This window comes from Nomascus leucogenys, chromosome 11 (genome assembly GCF_006542625.1).
Source record: "Nomascus leucogenys isolate Asia chromosome 11, Asia_NLE_v1, whole genome shotgun sequence".
NCBI classification, from domain to species: Eukaryota; Metazoa; Chordata; class Mammalia; order Primates; family Hylobatidae; genus Nomascus; species Nomascus leucogenys.
This window is the reverse complement of record NC_044391.1, coordinates 33,844,854-33,859,888: the sequence shown is the minus strand read 5'-3', so window position 1 is coordinate 33,859,888 and position 15,035 is coordinate 33,844,854. Positions and strand designations below refer to the sequence as shown.

At 31.9% G+C, this 15,035-nt stretch overlaps 1 protein-coding gene across 4 annotated transcripts in view; it reads left to right on the top strand.

Moving 5' to 3' along the window:
- The window catches only part of VWDE (von Willebrand factor D and EGF domains), a 76,242-nt gene that overhangs the window by 15,078 nt on the left and 46,129 nt on the right, over nt 1-15,035 (top strand). For 3 of the 4 annotated variants that reach the window (XR_001116476.2, XM_030823082.1, XM_003252569.3), the window contains exons 3-6: nt 48-279; nt 10,473-10,538; nt 13,327-13,574; nt 14,496-14,585. Coding sequence is in view for 3 of the 4 variants with exons in the window: in XM_030823082.1 (XP_030678942.1) it covers nt 48-279; nt 10,473-10,538; nt 13,327-13,574; nt 14,496-14,585 (636 nt within the window). In the remaining variant the exon portion in view is untranslated. Of the gene's footprint in view, nt 1-47; nt 280-448; nt 606-10,472; nt 10,539-13,326; nt 13,575-14,495; nt 14,586-15,035 lie in introns of all 4 variants that reach the window. The other variant, XM_030823083.1, reaches the window with a different exon arrangement.

Sequence of the window (15,035 nt, the reverse complement as noted above, 5' to 3'; positions counted from 1 at the left end):
ATGAAAATAAATTGAATTTTCAACTTTTGTTTTCTCTGCTACAAAAGACGAACCATTGTGGAACTCAGGCCCCCGTCTGGCTGTCTCTGAGAGATTCAGAAACACTGCCATCTCCTGGGGAGATCAAGCAATTGACAGCTTGTGCAACATGGCAGTTTTTGTTTAGCACTACAAAAGACTGCTGTCTCTTTCAAATCCCCGTGTCTGTAAGAAACTGTGGGAACTTTTTTGTATACTTACTACAACCAACTCAGGGATGTATGGGCTATTGTGCGGAAGGTAAGAAAACATCAGTAATTCACATGACTGTTATTCATGGAACTCTGCCATTTGTACCATTCTCTGGATAGGTTGTATTGAGTTAGTGCAAATCTCAGTAAGATACTTGGTCTACCATTATTGCTAGATTGAAGCTAAATTTCTGTTTACATTGGTCAGATTTCTTTAGGATTGTTTGCCAAGATTGTAAAGTCTCCCCAGATATTTGATGTGAAAGCATCAAAGCAGACATCTCACATTTTTCCACTGGACATAATGATTGAGTGTGTTAAAAATTCTTTGGTTTCCTCAAGTCTATTCCTCTTTTAATTAAAGGATGAAGAAGGGTGAGTAAAAGTTACCATAAAAATATCCACTTTATATTATTTCATCTTTCATTCGCCAATATTTATTGAATGTTTATCCTGTGCCAGAAATTATTTGAGGCCTTAGAGTTACAGTAATGAGCAAGATAAATGAGATCTCTGCCTTCATGAAACTTACATTCTAGTGGAATGCTTCAGACAATATCTAAAAATAAACTGAATATTATTCAAAGATTAAAGTAAATATCCCTAAGTCCTTACTATGTAAATATACGAGTAGATAATTAAATAGAGGCAAGGAAACGAAGCTTCTTTAAAGAATTACAAATATTTGTTGCTACTACTTCACCTAAAAGATTTTGAATAATTTCCCTCATTTTGATTGTTGGCTGCATTTGAGTTGTTTCCAAATAATTGGGCATGAGAAGGAAAAAAAAAACCTACTAATTTTACAGTGGAGAAATCTGGCAGATATTACATTAATCAAGTGATTGCAGTTAACTTTACTAGTGATAACGCATGTTGACATCACATGTCTCCTGATAACATGTAATAATAAGAGCACTTCTCTTTTGTAGTACTCTTCCCCCAAAAGCAATAATCCTAGTCTAATAATGAGAAAGTTTATATAAACCCAAATTAAAGAACACACTAACAAAATACCTGAATAGTACTCTTCAAAAATGTCAAAATTATGAAAAACCAGGAAAGAATAAAAAACGGTCACAGATTAGAAAATGATGAATAATGCAATGGGATATCCTGATTGGGAAAACTGAAAAATTCAGATTCATAAAATCTGAATACAGTCTTCAGTTTATTTCAGAGTGCAGTCCTAAGGTAAATCTCCTAGTTTTGACAAATATATCATGGCTTTGTAATATATTAACATTTGGGGAAGATTGATAAGTGCAAATTCTCTATTATTTTTGCAACCTTTATGTGAACCTCAAACCCCAATTTAGTTACCTGGGTTCAACCATATATAGGACACTGAAAGTTCTGGGAGATACTCTTGTAGGCAGTGTTATCAAAACAGACGAACACTTGATTCAGCAACAGTGATGATTACATGGGTAACACTCATGAACATTTTACTACTGAGGTTGTTAGACTCCCCAAGCTGGCCAACCCCAAATAACACAATTATAGCAAACAAGTAAAATCACTTAGTTGGTTATTATAGTAGTTAAAAGGAAACATAGTTTTAGGTTTTAATAACCCAATATATTTATATATGTGTGTGTGTGTGTGTGTGTATATACACACACATACACATAGATATGTATATATACACATATATACACATACATATACATAAATATGTATATATACACATATACATATAAAATATCCAATCTCAAAAATTATTTTTCTCATCGTAGCTTTGAAATTTAAACCAGTATTATTAGAAAAATTGATTCCTTTAAGTTTCTAGCATTCTTATTCTCAGAAATCTGTCTCTTAATGTCAGCAAAAATAATAATTAAAATAAGTTTTTTCCTATGGTTATTTCTTTGAGTTGAAAATATTAAAATAAAAATTTTAATATTTTGATGAGTCTGTAATGCAATCTTTTTTCTTAAAAACAATGACACACAATCCAATTTCACAACTGTTTTTAACTACTGTTTTTTTTTCCAAATGACATCTAAAGTTGATGTAATATATCATTATTGGCCATAATCTCAAAGCAAATAATGCATTATTGTCTACTTTACAAGATAATAGAAACTAAGAAAGATAATGTTCTCAACATAGAATTTTATTTCACTGTTTTGAAATACATACTATATTTATGGAAAACTGAATTGTTTAGATTTACTTTATCATTAACTGCAAGCCAGTAATTCTATCTTTAAAAAAGAAAGAAGACAAAATTATTGTGTATTATTATAATAAGATAGAAATAATAAACTTATAAAATGTATTAATTCAAATAGGTATTTATTGGCGGTATTCCACAAGTATAATAATAACGCACTAATCATTTCACACATATGTACTGCTGGAGTCATGCTTATTTTCTAATCAACACAGCATCTCCTTAGTACAGAGGGGTGACCAAAACAAATGTGGTCCCTGCCTACATGGCACAGAGTGTTCATGCAATTATAAATTGCAACTGATGAATTAAAAGATTTAAAAATGCTGTAGAAGAGAATACTGAAGGTGAGAGAGGATGAAATATATAATGAAGCGTCACCAGCGAAACGTCTAACAAAAGGGCATTGATGCTGAGAGCTGGAGGTTAAACTCTCCTTGGTCAGACAGAAAGCAAGGGGAAGAACGTCTCAAACAGCAGCTGCAGCAAGCGACAGGACCTAAGGCAATAAGAGTATGTTGTACTCACAAGAGTGAAAGCCGGACAGAAATATTAGATCTCAATGAGTGAGGGAGAACATAACAAGATGGGAGTTTGAAAGGGCAAGGCCTGATCATTTAGGGAGCTCTGCGTTTTGTTCTGTGTGCATTGAGAAGTCTATGGAGAATTATCCTGAGGGAGTGAGCTGGTAAACCTTCACATTCCATACACAGCTGCTGTCCAGCTAAAACTGGCAGTCTGTTTACTAAGAAAGGGCAGCATCTGTTCAGTTTAGTAAAGCTAGTGGCATTCATTAGGAAGGAGAAAATCCAGAGAGATGCATCAATCTTGTTGGGTGGCCAAGACAAAAGTTTTTGAAAAACTTTAAAAATATTTTTTGGCACTCTTGTCATAAAAAATATTTAATTTTTATAAATCTTCCTATAATATTGCCAAATATTTGTGGAAAATTCTGTGTTTCATAGAAAAACCAATCATTTATCTATATTAGTTTAAGAAACATTGACAAGTATTAAAAAAGAAAACGAAACTTTCGCACCAGAGAATAACACAAAATACAAATAATCACTTCACCAGAAATATTTTTTACATTGAATTTAAAAACATAATATTTAAGATTTGCATTTTATGACATCCCTTCCAAATTTAAAATATTTTCTGTTTTGTTAATGTCACTACCATCCACTCGATTTCCTAACCCAGAACATTCAAAAGTACCTTATAATCTCCACATTCAAGTCCTCTAAGTAATTAGGAGAAGGAATTCTGGGAGACAATTGTTATTTTTTACTCTTAATGTCTGTTAATCAGACATATGCATGAATTATTCTCTCTGATTTGCCGATAGAAGCTTACCTTGGAATACCACTTAGAACTTAAATTAGACTGCATAGATAGCAAACAAAAATGACGTCACTTAATCTACTAAAGAGTTTCTTTTTCTTGCTGAACAAATATCTGGAGCAGGTGTTCTCTGCTGATGGCGATTTGGCCACTTTACAATGTCAGGATGAGGTCTCTGAAAGTCACTAATCTTTTCCTTCATGGTGACAGGATGAAGCTCCAGTTTTAGCCTCTTTATCTGCATTTAGACAGGATAAAAGAGAAAGTTCAAAAGGTGAAAGAGAGCTTCTGCTAACTGAAATTTACTCCCTTTTAAGGAGCTTATTTGGAAAAAGCCTTCTTATCATAACTACTTTAGAAGAATTCCCAGGATCATCTTTATCTTCGAAGGCAGTCTATGAAATGTCATTTTTTACTTGGAAGTATTGCTGTCTGCAACCAATAGCCCCTATCTAGTTAGGAGTCATAATATTTAATTTTAAAATCACCAAAACAGCAAATAGTAGAGGGCAAAATTTCACTTTAATATCGTAGTCTCATGAAGATGTTTTGATTCTCACAGAATTCATACATATGTGTATATATTCACACAATCTACCTATCCCTAGAGCCTTCTAGAAGTCAAGGAAAATATTAATTCAAGATCATAATTGTAATCAAAGCAATTCTAAAAAAGGTTATATATTTGAAATATTATTTATTTAGAAGACTCTATGGAAATATACATATTTGTTATATTTTTTGTATTTCTACTTAGCAAGCTAGTTAGGTCCTTATACTACATGTGAAGTGTCATCGTATCAATTAAAGTTAGCCTATGTAGCCTATGAGAAGTTAAAAATGTATACTATATCCCCTAAAGTTTCCACTAAAATAAAACAAAACATTATAGTTAATCAGCCAACAAGGGGTATAAAATGGAATCATAAAATATATTCCATATTTTTAAATGCAGATAAAAATGAAAAATGGAACAAAGCACTAATAGAATAAATAGAACACGGATAGCAACATGGTGGATTTGAACCTTACAATATTGTTAAATAATTGTGGATATTGTAAGGTTTAAATCCACCATGTTGCTATATGTATTTATATATGATTTATATATATATTAGGTTGGTACAAAAGTAATATAAGGAAAATGAGTTCAAAAGTATAAGGATAGAAGAAGATATACATAGGTAACATTAATCACAAGAAATGTAGAGTGGGTTTATTAAATTAAGCATAGTAGACTCAAAACCAAGACATATTGCTAGGAAAAGCAAGGATCATTTCCTAATAATAAACTGTTCAGTTCAATAAAAGAATATGACAGTTCTAAATGATTAAACACCTAATAACAAATTCAAAATACATAAACAAAACTGAGAGAACTGCAAGGAGAAATAAACAAATTTGCGATTATTACTGGAGATCAATACTCATCTGCCAATAATTGATCAAGCATGTAGACACTAAAACAGCAAAAATGGAGGAGACCAAAATACTGTTTCAACCAGTTTGATCTAAATGACATGCAGAAAAGACTTTACAAAAAAGCAGCAAAGATGTTCAAGTAGATATGAAAGTATTACCATGAAAAACCATATTCCAAGCCCTAAATTAAGAAAATTAGAATATCGCAAAAATTGAAGTTCATTAAAATTAAAATCCACTAAGTGTCTATATTGAACAACAAGAAAAGTCGCAAATTGAAGACCCTAGTTTGTACATTAACTGATTAGAAAAAGAAGCACAAATAGACTCAGAGTAAGCAGATGAAAGAAACAGAGTAAAAATAAATGCAATAGAATATACAAAAACCAGAGAGAAAATTCAATAGAATAAAGAACTGGTTATTTCAGAGATTCAATAAAATTAATAATTCTCTAGCCAGTCTGATCAATACAAAAGAAAAAAAAAGACAGAAATTAACAATATCAGGAATAAGAGCAGTGATACAACCACAGATTCTGTATATAATAAAAAGTTATAAACAACTCTATGCCAATACAGTTGAAAACTGATGAAACAGACAGATTTATTAAAATATACAGACTACACATATTCATGTAACAAAACTTGCACTTATAACTTCTAATTCTATAAAAATAATATAAAATACACAGTCAACCAATGTTCAATCAAAAGTAAATAGATAACTTCAATGGCCCAGTATCTATTAAAGGAATTATATTTCTAGTTAAAAATCTGTCTCACAATGAAAACTGCATGCCCAGATGGCTTCAGTTGGGAATTTTTCCAAACATTTAATGTAGAAATAATACCAATTTTACACAAACTCTTTTCAGAAAAAAATGAATGGGGACTATTTCTAAACTTCTGTGGGGCCAGCATTACTCTAATACTAAAACTAGACATAGACATTAAAAGAAAACTGTATAACAATATCCCTCATGAATATAAATGCAGATGACATGATCACCTATTTTGCAAACCTAATGGAATCTATAAAATAGCTACTGGAGCTATTAAGTGGGCTTAGCAATGTTGAATGAAAACAAGATCAATGTTTAAAAATCATTTGTATTTTTTCATACCTAGCAATTAACAATCAGAACATTTATCTAAAAATACCAATTATAGTACCAAAAATATAAGACATTTAGTAATAAATATGGCAAAGGATGTGTAAGACCTTTACAGTGAAAACTACAAAACTTTGATTAGAAAAATTATATAAACCTAAGAAAATGGACAGATAAACCTTGTTTGTACATGATATTAAGATGTCACTTCTCCTCCAATTGACTATAGTTCCAAAATTGTCCTAATGAATATCACAACATGCTCTCTTTTAGAAATTGACACTCATTCTAAAACTCATATAGAAATATGAAGAACCTATAATACCTAAAAGTATTTTGATAAAGAAAACAGTTGGACAACTTATATTATCTGACTTCAAACTTACTCTAAAGTTACAATAATGTAGACAATGTGGTATTTGCATGAGGATAGATAAATAAATCAATGGAAAAGAATAGAGAGCCCAGAAAAACACCGACACACACAGTAAACTGATCTTAAACACAAGAATAGATCCAATTCTATAGAAAACAGGGTTGTGTTTTTAGTTAATTGAATATTCATATGCAAAAACTAACTTTGATTCATATCATCAAAATACAATAAAAAGAAAAACCCATCTCACAATCATCAAAGACTCAAATCTCAATTATAAAAGCTAAAAATACAAAACTTGAGAGAATACTTTCACTTTTAGGTGGAAATATTTGTGATCTTAGATTAGACAAATATTTTAAAAATATAATACCAAAATTGTGATTCATTAGAAAATATAAATTGGACTCGATCAAAATTGTGAATTTCTACTCTTCTGCTCATTGAAGGACACTAAAGGAAAATGAAGAGAGAAGCCATAGCTTGGGAAAAAATATTTGCAATTCATATATCTGATGAAGAATTGGATCCAAAATATATGAGTAACTCTCAAAACCCAATAATAAGAAAACAATTTTGTAATAAGATTTGAACAGACACTTCTCCAAATAAGACATAATAATGGAAAATTGACACATAAAAATATGCTTAACATCATTAGTCATTAGTTTAATGGATTTATATCCACAATGAGATACCATTATATTATATATAAAATTTAAAAAGATTGACCATACTACACGATGGCAAGGCCATGGAGCAACCGGAACTGCTGTATTCTGCTACTGGGCGTGTAAAATGGTACATTCAAACATTAGAAAATAATTTGGCAGTTTCTTAAAAAGTAAATGTATACTTCCATATGACACAGCCATTCCATTCTTAAATATTTGCCAAGAGTAATGAATGCAAATGTTTTTAAAAAGTTTTCTACGTGAATGTTCAAAGCAGCTGTATTCAAAATAGCGAAAAACCTGAAAAAAAACCACAAATATCCGTCAATGGGTTAATGGATAATCAAATTATGATAAGCCTGTACAATGAAATACTACTTTTCAATAAAAGAGAAAGAACTATATTTGTAGGATGACTTCACTGTAAGAAAAAAAGAAGAAACTATTGATAAGCCAAAAACATAGTTGAATCTCAAACATATATGAGGAATGAAATTTTCTAGACATAAAGTCCATAGTGTACAATTATATTTATGGTTCTAGAAAAGGTAATCTAAACTGTATGACAGAGCAGATAAGTTGCTGTCTACGAATGTGGAGGAGTGGCAGGCAGAAGGATTAGAAAAGGACAGAGAAACTTTTGGAGGTGATGGAAATACTGTTATCTTGATTATGGTTAGATTTTAGCGTATTCATATGTCAAAACATGTCATTAATTACACTTTAAATACATTCAATCAATTATACCTCAATAAAGCTATTAAAAAAGAGAGAAGGGAAGTCCCAAAGCTAAGCAAGCCACGTAGCCATCATGTCAGAGTAGAACAAGAGCAAAGACCCCTAGGAAAGAATTTTGCTAGCATGTTGGAAGGACGTAGGTGAGGCCATTGTGTTGGAATAGGATGCATGCAATAAATATTCCTATTCTATGGACAAAAAGAGTTGCTCAGAGAAAATAGGCACTTACCCAACATCACAGGTAGTGACTGGTAAAGCTAGATTGATCTCAGGAAGCTTGCATGCTCAACGAGGATGTTCTACAACCTGTTATTGATGTCTCACCAATTGCAGTTTTCTGCTCCGTGCTCTTCTCCATACCTTATACTTCTTCCTCCCTCTGCTTGAACCTCTTACAAATTTTTACTGCTTCATGATGCAGATCAACCATCTCTTTTCTTTACAGTGTTCCTTCTGCTAACCCAAGTTAGTTGTGCAACCCAACAATGTTCCACTACTGTGCACAGGACCTCAAATGTTGCACATCTTACATGCTTTGAAAATAGACTTCCACTTGTTTGCTTCCTTTCTTGACAACTACTACTTTATGATAGTTTAATTATTGGCATATGGTTGAATCAGGAAGAAACAGAAGGTTTTAAGCAGAATGGTTTCTTTTTTTCCTTGCTAATGTTTCTAGAGATTCTTAATTGTCTAATCCTAATATTAAATATTTGAGCCAGGGTGCTGGCTGTATTCTACAAAAGCAATCTGGGAAAAGCAAATAGAAGAAGAAAAGATGATAAAACCCCCCAAGCACAGATGGGGCACAGTTCTAGGGAGTGCTTGGGCAAGAAGATTGTGTATTTTGGCCCCATGCTTTATAGGAATACTGCAGTCTTTTATATATACATGTACATGTCTAGTGGTTAAGGTTATTTCAAGTCTGTTTGGCTTGCACATAACAAAAAACAACTGAAAATAATGTAAAAGATAATCACATCTAAGGGTTTTAGGATATGTCATTGGATCTGAAGAAGAGTTACATAGGAAAGTCTCAGAAAGTGTGAGAAATAGATCAGCTTCCAGATATTGGCAACAGTAGTCTAGACATTCATTTAGAGCTCCGTCATTAACTTGACTCAGCTTCCAACTTCTTGTCTTTTAGTTTAAATACGAAATTCTTTCAAGAAGCAATCCGATGAGCCTACCTTTGTTTAGATAGTTGCTCTTGTGCCAGTTAACTGTATTCAGAACATTGAGTTGTAAGTATTACCACCTCTGTCTTTGGCTCATTGGTGGTGTAATCCTGTAAATGAGTATGGGGAATCGATTACCAAGAAACTGGCATAACACCAACTGTTGCATACATTTCTGGAGATTATAGTGTGTTTCACTATTATTATAGATTTCACATATACCCTGTAAATCTCCCACATGCATAGTCCCCCAACCCCATTGTCAACGTCCCCCACCAGAGTGCTACATTTGTTATAATTGATGACCTACATTGACATACCATTATCACCTGGTCTATAGTTTACATAGTTCACTCTAGGTGTTGTAATTTCTATTGGTTTGGAGAAATTTCTCATAACACGTATTCACTATTATAGTAACATACAGACTAGTTTCACTACCCTAAAAATTCCCCATGCTCTGCCTGTTCACCCCTCCCTCCTCTCAACCCCAGAAAACCACAGTTCTTTTTACTGTCTCCATAGTATTGTTTTCTCCTGGATTTCATATAGTTGGAATCACCCAGTAGGTAGCCTTTTCAGATTGGCTTCTTTCACTTAATATTCATTTGAGTTTCCTACACGTCTTATTGTGGCTTGATAGCTCAATTCATTTTAAGGCTGAATAATATTCCACGCTGTCTATATGTACAACAGCATATCCATTTATCTACTGAAGAACATCATGGTTGCTTTCAAGTTTGGGCAATTATGAATAAAGTTGCTATAAACTTCCATGTGCAGGTTTTTGTATGGAAATAAGTTTTCAGCTCCTTTGGGTAAACATAGAGGAGCATGATTTCTATGTCATATTCTAAGAATATGTTTAGTTTTGTAAGAAACCACTAAACTGTTCTCCAAAAGCTGTACCATTTTGAATTCTCACCAGCACGTGTTGCTCCACATCCTTGCCTGCATTTGATATTGTCAGTGTTTCATTATTTAAAAATGCAGATTTGTACTTAGAAAATAAGATATTAAAGCTTTGTTTTGAAATATGATGCCTTATCTTTCCATTTGATCTCACCCTTAAAAGGAAAAAATGTTATGAAATAAGAGAAGAATTAAGAAAGTCTTAGTCTGTATTAAATCATCCTTCAATAAATTGTCATCTTGGATATATGTAGATTTATATCTTCATGCCCAACTGAATAATTATACAAACCTTAACCTTTGGCAGCTATTTCTGATGCACAATTACACCCATGTGGTTCTGATGAAACTGAAATAGGAGGTGATTGTGTTCGTAAGTATCATATTTTGCTTTTTAATAATGTTTTTATAAACTAGACTATTTCAACAGATAATTATATTCTGCAACTTTGGATGTTGAATTATATTGATATTTGATATAACCAAAGTCTGGTAGCTATCAAAAATAAAAATAAATTTATTGTGCCTTTAAGAAATAGTCCTCGAGTTGACAGAGGTATAGAGAGTTAGGCAAACGTGTGTATATTAGTAGAATCTTTCATAAGAAAATTTGGCAGTTCATATCAACATTCTTAAAACTCCATATGTGTTTGTACCTAACAATTCTACTTTCAAAAATATGTCTTAGAGAACTATTTAGGGAAGTGTGCGAGCACAATATTTATAACAGAATTTGTCTAATAATGTTTTAAGAAACCTGTAAACATCCAGTAACTGCTGATTGGCTGATTGATTCAATATTTCTGATACATAAACACGACAGAATATTTTGCAAACACCATTAAAATATAGAAGTACATTATACAATACAACAATACTTTCTTTTTTTAAGGGAACGATTGTATTTGTGTCAAATAAATCTTGAAAGGTAAACATCAATGATGTTGATACTTATTAAAATTTTTCTCTTCCTTTCAATGTATACTTTTTATTTTTTATTTTTTAAATGTTTTAAAGTTTTTTCAAATATTAAATCCTCCTACTACAATATGCCTTAAAATAAATTACTCTAAGTAGATTATCTATGTGATAAAATGTATGTCATCTGCCTACATGATGGGCAGAAATTGAAATTATTTATTGAACTATTAGCCTCTTATGGGATTATTAGCCTTATCATATTTTGTTGGCCAAATATGATATCCGAAATGCATGAGAGACTGTTGACATATAATTAATTTAATTAACAGAGGTGTTTTATGTGGTGGAACAAGCCACAAATACATAAAATAAATCAGGATAGATCATATAATGTTCAAATATCAGGCCTAGAAATTATTATGCTTGGTATTTTTAAAAGAGTTTTATAATAATCCTCAAAATTTATCACTCTGAATTGATTTTTCATGCTCTATTTCATGCCCTATTCCAAATGGTTTTTTCCTAGCCCTTTTTTTTTTGTATATTTTACACAAGCTATTATTGTATGTGGAGGTCAGTTTAATTAAGCCCTGTGATTTAAGTTCATAAAGTAATAAAACAATATTCATAATAGCAGCAGTAAACATAAAATGTAATTATTTGACTACTCTGCGTAATAGATATAAATTCTCTGTACTGTATATGTATTGTAGCAAAATCACTTTTTCCTCTTGAATAAATAAGTTTCACCTACTTATGCTGTTTAGAACATTTATGCAATTAATTAAAAAACTCTGCTATGCAAATTGTACACAATTTGGGGAAGTAACACTAAATGAAAGTGTTGAGTCAAAAGTCAATAAAGCTTCATGATAAAATGGAAAATATATTAATATATTTAATACATACTAATATTAGAATTGACAAAGGAATACTAATTTTGATTTTCTAAGTAGAAATAATTTATCTGTTGTTTCTAAACCCTTTTCTTTAAATATAACAAATTTTCTTTCATCTATACTGTTGCAAGCAATGATCAATCTGCCCAGATAGTTCTCTATTTGAAGTATTGATTAAAACATTTTAATCGTCATGAATTATTTTTTTCAGTTATTTGTCTTCTCTTATTCTTAATAATCATTTCCATAGATAGCTTTTCCCTGTTTTAAAATAAATGTCCTTTTCCTAGTTTATTTAAGGATAAATTTTTACTCAGATATATAATATTTAAAATCAAATATATATTCAAAAGTAGTTTACTATTTCCTTCAAGTTTGAATATACTGATTTGGTCTAATGTTTAAAATGTTTAGCAAAATATTTGTTAACTAGGTAAATTTGAAAATAATTCATTTGTCATTGGGACTATAACAAAATAACACTGTAAAATATCTAAAAGTACATTTTCTCCACAGAAAAGATTTCAAGGTCTTTCCAGAATTTTCCAAAATCTACTTGGCAAGGCTGAAAGATTATTTTGTGATTGTCCTAAAATTAGCATATTTATAAAATAGAAAAATTACACATTTTAGAACATTTTAAAATCTTCTTTTAAAAATTTACCACTCAGATATTTTTCTCCTTTCTAAAACAGAACAAAACTAAACAAAAAACTTATCCACAAAACTTTCAGATCTCCAGATTTGATTTTGCAAATGCCCAGAGTTCAAAACTATATAAAATCTTCCTGTGAGTTCCTAGAGGAAACTTCAAATTTCTTTAACCTCAGAAAAATGAAAGAAATATTTCACTAAGATAGTATAATCACCTCTGCAATGAATAACTCTTTCAGCCCAGAGTAATGATGAGTTGAGTTACAAGAGAAAACTATAACAGTAAAAGAGAAAGTAATTTGATTTTACATTCTTGTGGCTATTTCTCATTATAACAAGGAATTATAATGTACTAAACCTTAATTTTATTTGTTCCATCTTTTAGAAAAGATAATTGCTTCAAAGAATGCAAATTTCTTTTCAAGAGTTAGACTTTTCAAAGGCAGATATTCAACCTGCATTAATATAAGCTTGAGCTGATAGGTTGCTTGGCTATCAATATTTGTGTGATTATGGGCCAGAATATGAATGTATTACTTTGTTGATTGCTAGAAATAATCATTTTTCTAAATTTAGTTTGCTTTCTCTTAAGATAAACCCCAGAGTTACAGTCTTTGAGTGCTTTTTCCATAAGCCAGTCTCCATTGTCTAAGATTCCCAGTTACAAATTATGCATTTTCTCCCCAGGTCAGCTGGCTGCCTCATTGCCACCTCCACCCGCAGGAAGGCCAGAGGTTCTGGTGGAGTTGATTGAGTCCAGGCTTTTCTGTAGGTGTTCTTTTGATGTTCCCCCTACAAACAACTCAGTGGGATTTCACATAGCTTGGTCTAGGCTTTCTTCTCAAGAAGTCAAAGAGGAGCTGAAACAAGAGACCACAGTTCAGGCATTCTCTCTTTTAGAACTTGATGGCATAAATCTCAGACTTGGAGACAGGGTATGTTAAAAAACAGTTGGATTTTATTTTCATGAATGTATTGATTTTCAAACACAATTTTTAAACATCATATCCTAAAAATAGATTTTGTCCCCAGAGTATAAAGCCCTCATGTTTTTCTTTTTGTTTTTTTTTCCTTGCAATTGTGCTAATTCTACTGACAACTGGATGAGTCAGTGATCTTCGTGACTATATATGAATATATCATTTTAGTAATTTGCTGATTATTATTAATTAATCCTTTTATATATAGATATATATTTTTATTATACTTTAAGTTCTTACACATATATGTCCCTCTCAGGTTTTAAAATTATATACTTTTATTCTAGAAAAAATGTTTTAATTTTTTAAATGATGATGTCACGTTTTAAGTACTTTTCTTTTTTTTTTTGAGACGGAGTCTCACTCTGTCGCCAGGCCGGAGTGCAGTGGTGCGATCTCGGCTCACTGCAACCTCTGCCTCCCAGGTTCAAGCGATTCACCTGCCTCAGCCTCCTGAGTAGCTGGGACTACAGGCTTGCACCACCACACCCACACCCAGCTAATTTTTGTATTTTCAGTAGAGACGGGGTTTCACCATGTTGGCCAGATGGTCCTGATCTCTTGACCTCTTTATCCGCCTGCCTCGGCCTCCCAAAGTGCTGGGATTACAGGCGTGAGCCACCATGCCCGGCCTTAAGTACTTTTTAAAACATCCTAAATACAAAGCCTACTATACTTTATGTTGAGGTTTGAATACGTAATATTTTATAATGATGGAATTTTTCTCAAATATCAAGTAAGCTTTTAAATTATTTAATTCTTTTATTATCTTTATATACTATATGAAAAATTAAAATTAGGATTTTAAAAATGATAATTTACACATTTTCTCCAAAATTGAATTGCTAAGTGATTATTTTTAAATTATATCCATAGATATTCTGCAGCGCTTCTGTCTTTTTCTTGGAGAATCCTCATGTACAAAGTGTAGCGATTGAAAGCCAAGAATTTTTTGCAGGCATTAAGGTACGTAGCAGTGGGGATGCATCAGAAAGATTATTCCTCTGGAACTATGTTTCCCAAACTGTGATCTGTCCATGCTGGTTTCTGTACCTCATCACAGACTAAATCAGAATGTTAAGACCCGTGAGTCCCTATATTTGAAGAAAAGCCCCAATAATTCTAAAGCACAACAAAGTTTGAGGGGTCCTGTTAACTAAAGTTGAGATGTACCTTCATTTCTTAAAGAAATAGCTCAAATTAGAATAAAGCAAAAGGTCTATTCCTCTAATTCATTCCATCGTGTAACTACAGTTAGCCTAGTAATATTTAGTTATCATGCATTTTGGAAGACAGATACCAGGCCAAGTAGTAGAGTCTCTGACTAGAGTAGAATTGACCCAGAGCTATGAGTTTTATGGACTGCAAAGACTGAGCTAACTAAACAGAGAAGGAGATTTGGTTGCTGCTGGTAGC